Source organism: Ascidiella aspersa, chromosome 9 (genome assembly GCF_963924565.1).
Source record: "Ascidiella aspersa chromosome 9, kaAscAspe10.2, whole genome shotgun sequence".
NCBI lineage: Eukaryota > Metazoa > Chordata > Ascidiacea > Phlebobranchia > Ascidiidae > Ascidiella > Ascidiella aspersa.
Window position 1 is genome coordinate 26,511,034 of NC_139455.1, and position 15,565 is coordinate 26,526,598.

The window sequence follows — 15,565 nt, forward strand, 5'->3', positions numbered from 1 at the left end:
TTAACCAAATTAAATATATAAAACGCCCTATTGAATAAATTAAATATATAAAATTCCCTGTTGGCTAAATTAAATATATGAAACGCCCTGTTGACTAAATTTAATACATGAAACGCCCTATGAATAAATTAAATATATAAAATTCCCTATTGGCTTAATTGAATATATGAAACGCCCTGTTGACTAAATTTAATACATGAAACGCCCTATTGAATGAATTAAATATATAAAATTCCCTGTTGGCTAAATTAAATATATAAAATTCCCTGTTGGCTTAATTAAATATATGAAACGCCCTGTTGACTAAATTAAATATATGAAACGCCCTATGAATAAATTAAATATATAAAATTCCCTATTGGCTTAATTGAATATATGAAACGCCCTGTTGACTAAATTAAATATATGAAACGCCCTATTGAATGAATTAAGTATATAAAATTCCCTGTTGGCTAAATTAAATATATGAAACGCCCTGTTGACTAAATTAAATATATGAAACGCCCTAGTCCATCAATTAAATATATGAAACGCCCTATTGATTAAATTAAATATATGAAACGCCCTATTGAATAAATTAAATATATGAAACGCCCTATTGATTAAATTAAATATATGAAACGCCCTATTTGCTAAATTAAATATATAAAATTCCATATTGGCTAAATTAAATATATTAAACGCCCTGTTGACTAAATTAAATATATGAAACGCCCTATTGAATAAATTAAATATATGAAACGCCCTATTGACTAAATATATGAAACACCCTCGTACATAAATCAAATATATGAAACGCCATGTTGACTAAATTAAATATATGAAACGACTTGTTGACTAAATAAATATATGAAATGCCCTGCTGACTACATTAAATATATGAAACGCCTTGTTGACTAAATAAATATATGAAATGCCCTGCTGACTAAATAAATATATGAAATGCCCTGCTGACTACATTAAATATATGAAACGCCTTGTTGACTAAATAAATATATGAAACGCCCTGTTGACTAAATAAATATATGAAATGCCCTGCTGACTAAATAAATATATGAAATGCCCTGCTGACTACATTAAATATATGAAACGCCTTGTTGACTAAATTAAATATATGAAACGCCATGTTGACTAAATTAAATATATGAAATGCCCTGCTGACTACATTAAATATATGAAACGCCTTGTTGACTAAATAAATATATGAAACGCCTTGTTGACTAAATAAATATATGAAACGCCTTGTTGACTAAATAAATATATGTAATGCCCTGTGACTAAATATATATATGAAATGCCCTCCTGACTACATTAAATATATGAAACGCCTTGTTGACTAAATTAAATATATGAAACGCCATGTTGACTACATTAAATATATGAAACGCCTTGTTGACTAAATTAAATATATGAAACGCCTTGTTGACTAAATAAATATATGAAATGCCCTGCTGACTACATTAAATATATGAAACGCCATGTTGACTAAATTAAATATATGAAACGCCATTTTAACTAAATAAAATATATAAAACGCCCTAGTCCATAAATTAAATATATGAAACGCCCTGTTGACTAAATAAATATATGAAACGCCCTGTTGTCTAAATAAATATGTGAAACGCCTTGTTGACTAAATTAAATATATGAAACGCCTTGTTGACTAAATTAAATATATGAAACGCCATGTTAACTAAATAAATATACAAAACGCCTTTTTGACTAAATAAATATATGAAATGCCCTGCTGACTACATTAAATATATGAAACGCCCTATTGACTAAATAAATATATGAAACGCCTTGTTAACCAAATAAATATATGAAACGCCCTGTTGACCAAATTAAATATATAAAACGCCATGTTAACTAAATAAATATAGAACACGCCTTTTTGACTAAATAAATCTATGAAATGCCCTGCTGACTACATAAAATATATGAAACGCCATGTTGATTGAATTAAATATATGAAACGCCCTATTGATTAAATTAAATATATAAAATTCCCTGATGGCTAAATTAAATATATGAAACGCCCTATTTGCTAAATTAAATATATAAAATTCCATCTTGGCTAAATTAAATATATTAAACGCCCTGTTGACTAAATTAAATATATGAAACGCCCTATTGAATAAATTAAATATATGAAACGCCCTATTGACTAAATATATGAAACACCCTCGTACATAAATCAAATATATGAAACGCCATGTTGACTAAATTAAATATATGAAACGACTTGTTGACTAAGTCAAATATTTGAAACGCCATTTTAACTAAATAAAATCTATAAAACGCCCTAGTCCATAAATTAAATATATGAAAGGCCTTGTTGAATAAATAAATATATGAAATACCCTGCTGACTAAATAAATATATGAAATGCCCTGCTGACTACATTAAATATATGAAACGCCTTGTTGACTAAATTAAATATATGAAACGGCATGTTGACTACATTAAATATATGAAACGCCTTGTTGACTAAATGAATATATGAAACGCCTTGTTGACTAAATAAATATATGAAACGCCTTGTTGACTAAATTAAATATTTGAAACGCCATTTTAACTAAATAAAATATATAAAACGCCCTAGTCCATAAATTAAATATATGAAACGCCTTGTTGACTAAATAAATATATGAAACGCCCTGTTGACTAAATAAATATATGAAATGCCCTGCTGACTAAATAAATATATGAAATGCCCTGCTGACTACATTAAATATATGAAACGCCTTGTTGACTAAATTAAATATATGAAACGCCATGTTGACTAAATTATATATATGAAATGCCCTGCTGACTACATTAAATATATGAAACGCCTTGTTGACTACATTAAATATATGAAACGCTATGTTGACTTAATTAAATATATGAAATGCCCTGCTGACTAAATTAAATATATGAAACGCCTTGTTGACTAAATAAATATATGAAACGCCTTGTTGACTAAATAAATATATGAAATGCCCTGCTGACTAAATAAATATATGAAATGCCCTGCTGACTACATTAAATATATGAAACGCCTTGTTGACTAAATAAATATATGAAACGCCCTGTTGACTAAATAAATATATGAAATGCCCTGCTGACTAAATAAATATATGAAATGCCCTGCTGACTACATTAAATATATGAAACGCCTTGTTGACTAAATAAATATATGAAATGCCCTGCTGACTAAATAAATATATGAAATGCCCTGCTGACTACATTAAATATATGAAACGCCTTGTTGACTAAATAAATATATGAAATGCCCTGCTGACTAAATAAATATATGAAATGCCCTGCTGACTACATTAAATATATGAAACGCCTTGTTGACTAAATAAATATATGAAACGCCCTGTTGACTAAATAAATATATGAAATGCCCTGCTGACTAAATAAATATATGAAATGCCCTGCTGACTACATTAAATATATGAAACGCCTTGTTGACTAAATTAAATATATGAAACGCCATGTTGACTAAATTAAATATATGAAATGCCCTGCTGACTACATTAAATATATGAAACGCCTTGTTGACTAAATAAATATATGAAACGCCTTGTTGACTAAATAAATATATGAAACGCCTTGTTGACTAAATAAATATATGTAATGCCCTGCTGACTAAATAAATATATGAAATGCCCTGCTGACTACATTAAATATATGAAACGCCTTGTTGACTAAATTAAATATATGAAACGCCATGTTGACTACATTAAATATATGAAACGCCTTGTTGACTAAATTAAATATATGAAACGCCTTGTTGACTAAATAAATATATGAAATGCCCTGCTGACTACATTAAATATATGAAACGCCATGTTGACTAAATTAAATATATGAAACGCCATTTTAACTAAATAAAATATATAAAACGCCCTAGTCCATAAATTAAATATATGAAACGCCCTGTTGACTAAATAAATATATGAAACGCCCTGTTGTCTAAATAAATATGTGAAACGCCTTGTTGACTAAATTAAATATATGAAACGCCTTGTTGACTAAATTAAATATATGAAACGCCATGTTAACTAAATAAATATACAAAACGCCTTTTTGACTAAATAAATATATGAAATGCCCTGCTGACTACATTAAATATATGAAACGCCCTATTGACTAAATAAATATATGAAACGCCTTGTTAACCAAATAAATATATGAAACGCCCTGTTGACCAAATTAAATATATAAAACGCCATGTTAACTAAATAAATATACAAAACGCCTTTTTGTCTAAATAAATCTATGAAATGCCCTGCTGACTACATTAAATATATGAAACGCCATGTTGATTGAATTAAATATATGAAACGCCCTATTGATTAAATTAAATATATAAAATTCCCTGATGGCTAAATTAAATATATGAAACGCCTTGTTGACTAAATAAATATATGAAATGCCCTGCTGACTACATTAAATATATGTAGCGCCTTATTTGCTAAATTAAATATATGAAACGCCCCGTTGACTAAATTAAATATATGAAACGCCCTATTGATTGAATTAAATATATGAAACGCCCTATTGATTAAATTAAATATATAAAATTCCCTGCTGACTACATTAAATATATGAAACGCCATGTTGACTAAATTAAATATATGAAACGCCTTGTTGACTAAATTAAATATTTGAAACGCCATTTTAACTAAATTAAATATATAAAACGCCCTAGTCCATCAATTAAATATATGAAACGCCTTGTTGACTAAATAAATATATGAAACGCTCTTTTGACTAAATAAATATATGAAATGCCCTGCTGACTACATTAAATATATGAAACGCCTTGTTGCCTAAATTAAATATATGAAACGCCTTGTTGACTAAATTAAATATATGAAACGCCTTGTTGACTAAATTAAATATATGAAACGCCTTGTTGACTAAATAAATATATGAAACACCATGTTGACCAAATTAAATATATGAAACGCCCTATTGATTGAATTAAATATATGAAACGTCCTAATGAATAAATTAAATATATAAAATTCCCTGATGGCTAAATTAAATATATGAAACGCCTTGTTGACTAAATAAATATATGAAATGCCCTGCTGACTACATTAAATATATGAAACGCCATGTTGACTAAATTAAATGTATGAAACGCCTTGTTGACTAAATAACTATATGAAACGCCTTGTTGACTAAATTAAATATATTAAACGCCTTGTTGACTAAATAAATATATGAAATGCCCTGCTGACTACATTAAATATATGAAACGCCATGTTGACTAAATTAAATGTATGAAACGCCTTGTTGACTAAATTAAATATATGAAATGCCCTGCTGACTGCATTAAATATATAAAACGCACTAGTCCATAAATTAAATATATGAAACGCCTTGTTGACTAAATAAATATATGAAACGCCCTGCTGACTAAATAAATATATGAAATGCCCTGCTGACTACATTAAATATATGAAACGCCTTGTTGACTAAATTAAATATATGAAACGCCATGCTAACTAAATTAAATATATAAAACGCCCTAGTCCATGAATTAAATATATGAAACGCCTTGTTGACTAAATAAATATATGAAACGCCCTGTTGAATAAATAAATATATGAAACACCATGTTGACCAAATTAAATATATGAAACACCATGTTGACCAAATTGAATGTATGAAACGCCTTGTTGACCAAATAACTATATGAAACGCCCTGTTGACTACATTAAATATATGAAACGCCATGTTGACTAAATTAAATATATGAAACGCCATGCTAACTAAATTAAATATATAAAACGCCCTAGTCCATCAATTAAATATATGAAACGCCTTGTTGACTAAATAAATATATGAAACGCCCTGTTGAATAAATAAATATATGATACGCCATGCTAACTAAATTAAATATATGAAACGCCCTAGTCCATGAATTAAATATATGAAACGCCCTGTTGACTAAATAAATATATGAAACGCCTTGTTGACTAAATAAATATATAAAACGCCATGTTGACTAAATTAAATATATGAATCACCTTGTTGACTAAATTAAATATATGAAAAGCCATGCTAACTAAATTAAATATATAAAACGCCCTAGTCCATGAATTAAATATATGAAACGCCTTGTTGACTAAATAAATATATGAAACGCCCTGTTGAATAAATAAATATATGATACGCCTTGTTGACTAAATTAAATATATGAAACGCCCTACTGACCAAATAAATATATGAAACGCCTTGTTGACTAAATTAAATATATGAAACGCCCTAGTCCATAAATTAAATGTAAGAAACGCCTTGTTGACTAAATTAAATATATAAAAACGCCCTGTTGACAAAATAAATATATGAAACGCCCTGTTTGAGCAAATACATATATGAAACACCCTGTTGGGTTAAATATACGGAATACCCTAGTTCATAAATTAAATATATAAAACGCCCTTCTGACTAAATTAAATATATGAAACGCCTTGTTGACTAAATTAAATATATGAAACGCCTTGTTGATTAAATTAAATATATGAAACGCCTTGTTGACTAAATAAATATATGAAATGCCCTGCTGACTACATTAAATATATGAAACGCCATGTTGACTAAATAAATAGATGAAACGCCCATTGACCAAATAAATCTATGAAACGCCATGTTGACTAATAAATTATATAAAACGCCCTGTTGATTAAATTAAATATATGAAAGTAAATATATGAAATCCCTTGTTGGCTAAATTAAATATATGAAACGCCCTAAGGACCAAATAAATATATATAAAACGCCCTATTGAATAAATTAAATATACGAAACGCCCGGTTGTCTAAATTAAAATAGGAAACACCATGTTGATTAAATAAATATGTGAAGCACCCTGTTGACTTAATTAAATGTTTGAAACACCTTGTTGTCTCAATAAAACATGTGAAACGCCTTGTTGGCCAAGTTAAATATATGAAACGCCATGTTAACTAAATTAAATATATGTCACGCCTTAGTTTCTCTAAAATGTAATATATGTAATGTAATATATGTAATTTTCTTAGAATTAACGTTTAAAACTCTAAACCAAGTATTTGTGGCACATTATTTCGGTCAATAAAATATGTAAATACAATTAAATTCTTAGCCTGAAGTTAAAAAAATCAGAATAACCTTGCATAAGTATTCTATGTGATATTTTGAACCGTGTGCACTCAAGCGTGCAAGTTGTGTTGCTAAATTTATTTTTTTTTTAAGTAGAAATTTTTTGTTACTTCCCACAAAATGTATATACTAGGTTTCGCCAGACCTTAGGCTGTTCCTAAAGTTTTTAATGTACATTGTGTGAAAATAAATTTGCACCTATTTTAATTTGCTGTTTTATAAATGCTTATATCACCAAAGACAGATTGGCGCTCTTTCACTATTGTACGTGAAAAGTTATGCAAAAAAAAAAAAAATAATAATACCGCATACCACAACGCATATTGTTTGGGTTAGCTTTTGGGTGAGGGTGGGTCAAGTAATATTTTGTTTATTATTAGTAATAACTTGACCCACCCTTAACCAAACGCTAACCCGCACCCTAACCAGAACAATATGCGTTGTGGTAAGCGGCATTTAAAGAAACTTTTTTTTTATTAATTTTTACGTACAATAGTGAAAGAGCGCCGACAGTTTAACTCTTAAAGCAATATCCGGTATACATGAGCTGGGAGAATTAACCGCAAAAAGCTCATTCGATTTTTGTGGCTCACTTTTGACAAGGAAAAAAACATAGTTGGAACATGAAAATTTCACAACTGTTAAATACCCTCCCAAAGTTGTTTCTAATATAAAAAAAATTTGCCCAGGTTCCAAGGGGTGGTTTGTAGGGGGGCAAAACTGTCATTTTTTGTTAATTTTGGTTTTGAGCACTATTCAGAGATAAAAAAATCTGATATATTTATGGATGATGGATACATGACATATACAATGCTAAGTAACAAAATTTTAAACTTTACCCCTGAACTTTTCATCCGGGGGGTCAAAATGTAAAACACTTTAGGAAATTTCAATGATATATTTACACTAGAAGGAAATGACATAAACATCTGAAAATTTCACAAATGTTAGAGAACCATTTAAAGCTGATGTTAAAATAAACATTTTACCTCTTGAAAAAGGGGGAGTATTTTAGTGGGGTAAAATTAAAATTCGACCGTTTTTGTGTTTGGAGGTGTCTAAAAAACTAAAGAAAACATTGTAAAATAGTTTTCAATTACAAAGACAAATTATAGGTTGCTTCACTGCAAAATTTTGACCTTCAACTCAAAATAATTAACCCATGGGGGAAAATATTTAAACAAAAATATAGAAATTAAAGTGATTTTTTGATGGAAAAAAAATTGCAAGCAAAGTGGTGTACACTGCCTGGCAGATTTTTCCTTTAAACTTGCGTCAGTAAAATATGTTGTTTTGTAAAAGCAATAAGTTAATTTACTAAGAGAAGCCTCTTTCTAAAAGGCAAGTCGCACGAGCTTAGTTTCACTGAGATGAGACACATTGCACGCTCTGGACAAAATAAGCACAGCAGGGAGCCAGCCGCTTCGCGGCCAGAATAAAGCAAGCGATATGAACAAATTCTGTATTAAAGGTTTTCTGCCGGCTGCCGCTAGATTGGAGTAGATAGCTGTAAAGAACTAAATCGATTACGCCACACTATTGATTTTTGTCCCCAATTAGAGGCGTATAGGGGTGCAAGAAAAAATTGTCAAATATTTATTAATTATAAAGAGAAGTTATAGGTTTGCGTCGCAGCAAAATTTATATGAAGACCACTGGCAATCTATCTTGTAAAAGTACGCCATGTCCAACCTATAACACGCAACTTCGGGCCACATGCGCTTTTGCCTGCTAAAGCACCAAAACTGGAAGCACAACATTGGTAGAATATGGACACTGACAAATAAGACCCCCTGAAATTATATACAATAACTAAGAAATAACACCCTGGTAAAGTATAGTAGAACCGCGCTATACCCCCCTAGCAAAATATACAAAAACCGCACACCCTGTCTAGTTACATTAGTTGTTTTTTTTTCGGATAGTTGTTTATCTCTGATTTTTTTTATAAAACATGATAAGCATTCTCTAAAATCCTACCACTGTTTTACACCAACGAAAGGAGTAGTAGTCCAAATTAAAACTGCAAGGAAGAAATAAGTATGGGAGATATATTTAATAATAATACCTGCCCACACTGAACACAAACTCGCACCCTAATCAGAATAACGTTAGCAATATAAACTCCTGGACGAAATTGTGCCAAATTTTTTTTTTTGCTATTTGTTTTCAACCAACTTGTTATCTTGATAACTTGAAAACATCAAAATGAAGTGACTGACAATGCCAAGATACCAATGCAGGATTTCAATGCGTTGTTCAAATCAATGTTTTCCTAAACGTCACAATTTTGTCAAAAAACATCTTTTTAGGTAAACATTTCAATTTGATAGATAAAATTTTTTTATTTTCAAAGTCCAAAAAGTAATTGACCTACTTATCAGTGTTATTTCTTTTTTGGTCAAGGTAATAGGTGTTTGTAGGGTTAAGAATGATCATCTGTCCCCATTAATGAAATGTGTTGTCACCCTTCAAAAATTTGTGTCGTTTAAATTGTAAACAATAACAATTCAGTAGGATTGAAATTTTGGCTTGAAACATTCTGGATTGTGTACACTGACCAGATTTTTTTAATAAGTTGAAAAACTGCTCACTTGTGTTTTTTTTATCTTTTTACAAATTGTGGTAATGTTTCCTTGTATTCATAACTTTAATTGTTGTTTTGTTTATTTGAAGCAGGCATTGTAAATGGTCTTTAAATAAACTGAAATTTATGAATGACTTAATAATGGAAGTTTGTTTTGACTCGTGAAGGAACTGTGCGATGAAGGTTGTGGTTTGTGGGGGTGGAGTGGTCGGGGTGTGCACTGCTTACTACCTTCAACAACTTGGGGTAAATTGCGCGATCGTGGAGCGATGTTCGGTCGCCTGTGCTGCCTCGGGCAAGGCGGGGGGATTTCTGGCTCGTGATTGGTGCAAATCCGATGGTGCACTCTATAATTTTGCTCAATTAAGTTTTAATCTGCACAAACAGATGGCTTCAACCTTGGGGGGCGCAGAACATTATGATTATCGTCAGATGAATGCTTATTCCGTCACAATAAACGACCGGCCGAGTGAGTCCAAAAGTACAAAGCTTCCTTGGTTGGACGGGAGCCACGTTAACCAAGTGAGTCTACAAAGTATTGGGGAACCAGACACAATCGCTCAGTTGCACCCCTTCAAGTTTGTAAGGACACTAAGTGATGAAATAACAAGCAAAGGTGTGGAAATAATTAAGGGTGAAATAAGTCTGATCGAAAATAAAGGTGCAACTTTTAATATCCAGCTAGTTAATGGTGAAAACATAAATTGTGATGTCGTCATTTTGTGTTTGGGGCCATGGACTGGTTTGGCCACAAATTGGTTTCAAAACTTTCCATCGACTTACGGACAAAAAGCTCATTCGATAACTGTTCTTCCAAAAAGCAAAATCCCAGCTGAAGCTGTTTTCACAGAGTATGGTGAATTTTCACCAGAATTTTATCCCAGGCCCGATGGTGAAGTGTACGTTTGTGGTTTGGCTGAAAATCCGGTTCCTTCGAAAGAACTGCCAAGTCCATCAGATGTTAAACCAAGTGAAGGGTCTTGTGAAAAAGTGAAAGAAATGTGTGACTTAATAAGCTCATCCATGCACGAAGGCAAGGTGACCTTGAAGCAAGCATGCTGCATGCCGCTTACACAAGATGGCTTACCCCTGATCGGAAAGTTTAGTGAGAATGTTTATGTTGGGGCAGGACATGGGTGTTGGGGAATTCTTAATGCACCGGCCACTGGAAAGTCACTTGCTTCACTTGTTTTGGAGGGAAAATCTGTCATAGACATTGATGCATTTAACCCAAATCGCTTTTACTGAATAATAAATATTTTTTCTATAAACTTGTTCAATTGAACCGTGATTAGCAAGAAAATTCAGAAAAAATAATTACAAGTCAGATATTTTTAATTTAAATAAAAAATTAGGCACTGGTTTTTAGATGACAATAAAATGTCTCACTTATAAGTTAAAGCTTTTAAGTTCAAGTAAAAAAACGAGCTAAAATGCTACTCCCCAAATTTAAATGAAACTAAGGATGAGAGCACAACTTTTGTCCAATTTATCGGATGACATCTCTGTAATTGTCGTAAAAGTTATGGTCAATACGTCAAAAGGGCAGAGATGTTACGCTTGAATAGAGACTTTGGTTATGATTCGCATTGAATCATTTTTTGTTAAATACCTAATTAAGTACATTGACATTAAGACATTAAAGCAATGATCTTTAAAACAGAAAGAATAAATTGAAAATATTTAATGCAAATATTTTCCTGTTGGATTTGTACAAATTGTGTTGTAATAAAATGACTAGTAACCTGACGTAATTCCGACGATGGTTTGTTTATTTTTTGTGAAAACAGTCTGAATTGTAAGTTTTTTATTTAACAGTTGTTGAGCTGATGGTTTATAATACAAGTTGAAATGGTTGAAAGAAGTTTCTTTCGGAAGAGTTTAAATATTACCTTTGTCATATCACTTTATTGGTAAGTTTAATATTGTTAAATTCCTGCGCCCTTTATTTTGTATAATTATTGTTTCTCTAATTTTTTTGCACTGAGCGATAATTGGGTGGTAATTGTTACTTTATCTGTTTTCAGGCTTGTTTCAATAATGATGGTGTTTTTCAACAAAAGGCTTTTGAACTCTAAAGAAATTGAACTAAACGCCCCAATTTTTGTGACTTTCTTTCAATGCTTTGTTGCAGTTGTGCTTTGCCAATTTGTATTTTTTATTGGAATGTTTAAAAAAAATTCAAAATTTCCATCTTTAAGGTAATATATGCAAATTGTATTTTAAATTAGTGCCACAAAACAGTTTAACTCTTTGTTTTAGAATCTTGTTTTTAAATGCAGATTTGATCAAAAGTTATCGCGAGAAGTTTTGCCGGTTTCATTTTGTTTTGTTTCTATGATCACGTTCAACAACTTAGCGCTTCGTGACCTTGGTGTGCCCTTCTACAATGTTGGGCGATCACTCACGACACTTTTTAACGTGGTTTTGTCGTATTTGATCTTGAAGAAAACCACGTCACAACTTGCTCTTGTCAGCTGTGGAATAATTATGCTGGGTAAATAATAATTAAGATTTGGTGAAAGTTTATACACCTGGACTGATAACTACTGTTTCAGAGGTTTCCAGCCTTTTACGCATAAGGCACCACATAGAAATCATAACTAGATAGCACCTTAGATGAAACATGCATGCAGCTTGGTTGTAATAACTAGACGAAACATACTAGCATTTGCTCTTACTGGTATTACTGTTGCTTAATGTCTCGTTCTCAACCCACGGTGTATAAAGATTTACCAACTCTTGTCTATCTTATCTAAAAAAAATATATATGTATATATTTTGGCAACCATTAGTCTTATTTACACACCAATGCAGTCGATTGGAAACCAATGGTTCATATCTTTACAAATATTTATATGACATTTAATCAGGTTGTTTGCTACTGAAAGATGTAGAGAAAATTTGTATTTGCTCATCCATTATTCTTTATACTTTGTTGTTATTAAGGTTACATGGTTGGAATAAACGCGGAGGGTGATTTGGTAAATCTGTCGTACGTCGGTTGTGCTTACGGAGCAATTGCAAGCTTCTTTGTCAGCATGAACGCAATATTTACCGCAAGAGTTTTACCTCTCGTTGAGAATAGTCTTTGGAAGTTAGGTGGGAAACACTTTGGTTTACTATATTTTTTAACTAATTTTTAAGATACAAAAATACAACATTTTTTAGAAAAAACAGTTTGTAATAAATTCATAAAATTGATGAACTAGAACTTTTGTCAGAGATTTGTAAAAACAATGTTTAGTTAAAAAATGTTTGATTTTTTTAACTTGTTGATTATAGTGTTGTGTATACTGATTCCATATCTAATGGTTTTGTTGTTGACAGTGCATTTTGTGGCAGGTTTTTACAACAATCTCAACTCTTGCATGTTGCTTCTCCCTGTACTTCTGCTCTCCAACGACCTCCCTACGGTTTACAACTGCCCTCACTTGTGGAGCTCGTTGTTGTGGTCAGCCCTCGTCATCGTTGGAGTGTTGGGATTCATCACAGGCTTCGTGTGCACCTGGCAGATACAGGTGCATCACTCACTATTTGTGTGACATGGTTAACCGAAGTTATTTTGCGTGCTATAGCACTGGCATTATCTAAACTGGACGTTGTAGACTACAATATTGTTTATGCATAAAGTGGATCACTAAATTTGCAGCATTACGGATTTCACGCCAGATGTCTATTTTGATGGCAGTATCTTTCTCGCAGATTAATCCGAGCTTGTTACAAATAAAACTTTTCCATCACATATTAAACCAAAACAGTGAATGTATACCAACCATGTTATAAGATTCAATGTTGTTTTGTTAATTTGCCAAATTTACCAAAATATTTCTGTGAATTAAAAATGATACAAACCCACAGTTCTAAGACGCTGTTTAGGAACCAAGTGCTGCGTAAAGACGTGCATGTTACCAACACTTGTTTGTTAGGTGACAACCCCCTTAACCCACAACATCAGCGGAACAGCGAAAGCTTGCGTCCAAACAATCCTTGCTGTCTCCTACTTCCACACGCCCAAGAGCGCCCCCTGGTGGCTTAGTAACCTCATGGTCCTCGTCGGTTCGTTCTGTTACACAGTTGTGCGAAGGAAGCAGATGAAAGAAGACCACAACGCAAAAGTAAAAAAATGAATTTGTTCGTTCATTGATTGTAGCAACTTGGATAAAAGTGTTTTTTCTTGCACTTGGTGGTATATTTTACACAACCTTTATTGGCAACATTTTGTAAAAATTTTCTCATTTATTTGTCAAATTTCTTTGTTTAAATGACGATTACACAAATAAATGTGAACTAACACTCTGCTTCTTAATTTTGCTGTTAGGTTCAATTTGAGAAAGAAAAAACGCAGAAAGAAGTTCGCATAGATATTTGATTGTTACTTAACAATAGACTTTCTGTGCGTTCGTTGATGATGACGTCACACGTTGCCATGGAAACGGCCGCTTGTTGAAGATTGTGCTTCCGAAATTTTGAGAGTAATTTGACAAAATAAAGGTTACCAGCTGATTTGTAGTTTGTTGTGGACGTGCATCTCCACTGACCAGAATTGCTCGTCCCCTTTCATGTGTACTTGCATAACCTTTCCGAGTAGTTTTCTTCAAACCTCTGGTCTTCAATGCAGCAGCCATGCATACACTGTGTTGTTTTACTGCTTAGCACCGACGTTTTCACTGTTTTATTGCTTCCAAACTTATTTGTTTGTTTCCAAGCAAACCGTTTTATTTTTTATTTCTCAAACAATCTATATGGTCGAAACAAATCCTGTGAAAACACAATAAATTTTGTTGTTAGTTTTAATGTGCACAAAATGTCACTACTTCAGCTTAGGGGTTGGTATCTTTTCTGGGATCACATAAATATTGAAAGTTTAATCCCTCCGCAGCCATTAATATATTCTCGCTTAACTCTATGTTGAGATTTTGTTTTTACTTCGATGCAAAGTTTTTGTTTTTAATTGCAAAATAAAAACGATCGAACGGCTTTCTATGGTTGGAAACTAGAGTTTAACAATATTTCGGTTTTGAGGAATTCTTTTTTGGATTTTAATTTGCTGATGTAGAATTGATTTTTCTCAACTAGTTATTTACGTCAAACCACCACCTCACACGAGCAGTTAATTTTACCAGCAGAAAGAAAAGGTGACCGAAAACTTGAATCCCGTTTGAAAGAAAGCTTTTTCACGTCTGACACGTTCAAGGTGCTCAAATAGTTTTTCGTTTCCCATTACTTTTGGTTTTGCTGGTAAATGTGAGTGTGCGCCAAAACGCTAATATTCCGGCAATGAATTTTTGCTATTTGTGTTTTGAGTGGTCTTTGGAAAAATATAGCTTACCTGTGTAACTACAGGAGTTCGTAGGCCTATATGTAATCCTTTCCGCCCAAATATTTCCCAGCGTTTCCAAAGCCAAGTATTAACAAACTTGATCTCGGAAAAAGTTGGGTAGTCATTTTACTAGTCAATAGCTTTTAGTTCCAGACTTTGTCCAAAACATAAAAAAAAAATTCTGCTGCAAGAAAAAGAGTATCGAGGTGAAACATTTACCTCTTGTGAACAAGCTATAATGCAAGCACAAACAGACATGCGTCGTTTCTCTACAACAACACTATAGTTGTTTGTCATAAAACCGTATTTTTGGTTAAACTTTTGTAGTTTGTGGTTAAATCAACCATCGTTCTTCTTCAGTTACAAGTTACAACCAATATATCAGCTCGCAGCAACTTTTGTATAAACAGGTGGTTTTACCAGCGAAGCCCAATGCTAAATCGCAAAAATATTAATTAGCGCTAATTTCTGAAAAACAAATTCCATTTAACATTGTTTAAAGTTAA

The 15,565-nt window shown here is 32.0% G+C and overlaps 2 protein-coding genes across 3 annotated transcripts; both read left to right on the top strand.

Moving 5' to 3' along the window:
- The first annotated feature begins 9,828 nt into the window (after positions 1 to 9,828).
- LOC146134716 (uncharacterized) lies at positions 9,829 to 11,091 on the top strand. The gene has a single exon (XM_083397344.1). The coding sequence runs from the start codon at positions 9,914 to 9,916 to the stop codon at positions 10,982 to 10,984; it is 1,071 nt and encodes a 356-aa protein (XP_083253470.1). The 5' UTR covers positions 9,829 to 9,913; the 3' UTR covers positions 10,985 to 11,091.
- A 434-nt stretch (positions 11,092 to 11,525) lies between these two features.
- On the top strand, positions 11,526 to 14,637 carry LOC146134717 (GDP-fucose transporter 1-like). Of its 2 annotated transcripts, none has more exons than XM_083397360.1 (7): positions 11,526 to 11,649; positions 11,764 to 11,937; positions 12,019 to 12,233; positions 12,686 to 12,838; positions 13,067 to 13,257; positions 13,666 to 13,854; positions 14,058 to 14,637. In XM_083397360.1, the coding sequence occupies exons 1-7, from the start codon at positions 11,588 to 11,590 to the stop codon at positions 14,106 to 14,108; spliced, it is 1,035 nt and encodes a 344-aa protein (XP_083253486.1). In that variant the 5' UTR covers positions 11,526 to 11,587; the 3' UTR covers positions 14,109 to 14,637. The 2 variants fall into 2 exon arrangements, with proteins under 2 accessions (XP_083253486.1, XP_083253487.1); XM_083397361.1 differs by having other exon boundaries at positions 13,082 to 13,257.
- Positions 14,638 to 15,565: the final 928 nt, after the last annotated feature.

Bases quoted from the DNA above. Each gene is read 5' to 3' on its own strand.
- LOC146134716 (XM_083397344.1), top strand. From the start codon at position 9,914: ATGAAGGTTGTGGTTTGTGGGGGTGGAGTGGTCGGGGTGTGCACTGCT.
- LOC146134717 (XM_083397360.1), top strand. From the start codon at position 11,588: ATGGTTGAAAGAAGTTTCTTTCGGAAGAGTTTAAATATTACCTTTGTC. The intron at 11,938-12,018 runs GTAATATATGCA...TTTTAAATGCAG, and splicing joins TCAAAATTTCCATCTTTAAG to ATTTGATCAAAAGTTATCGC. The intron at 12,234-12,685 runs GTAAATAATAAT...GTTGTTATTAAG, and splicing joins CTGTGGAATAATTATGCTGG to GTTACATGGTTGGAATAAAC.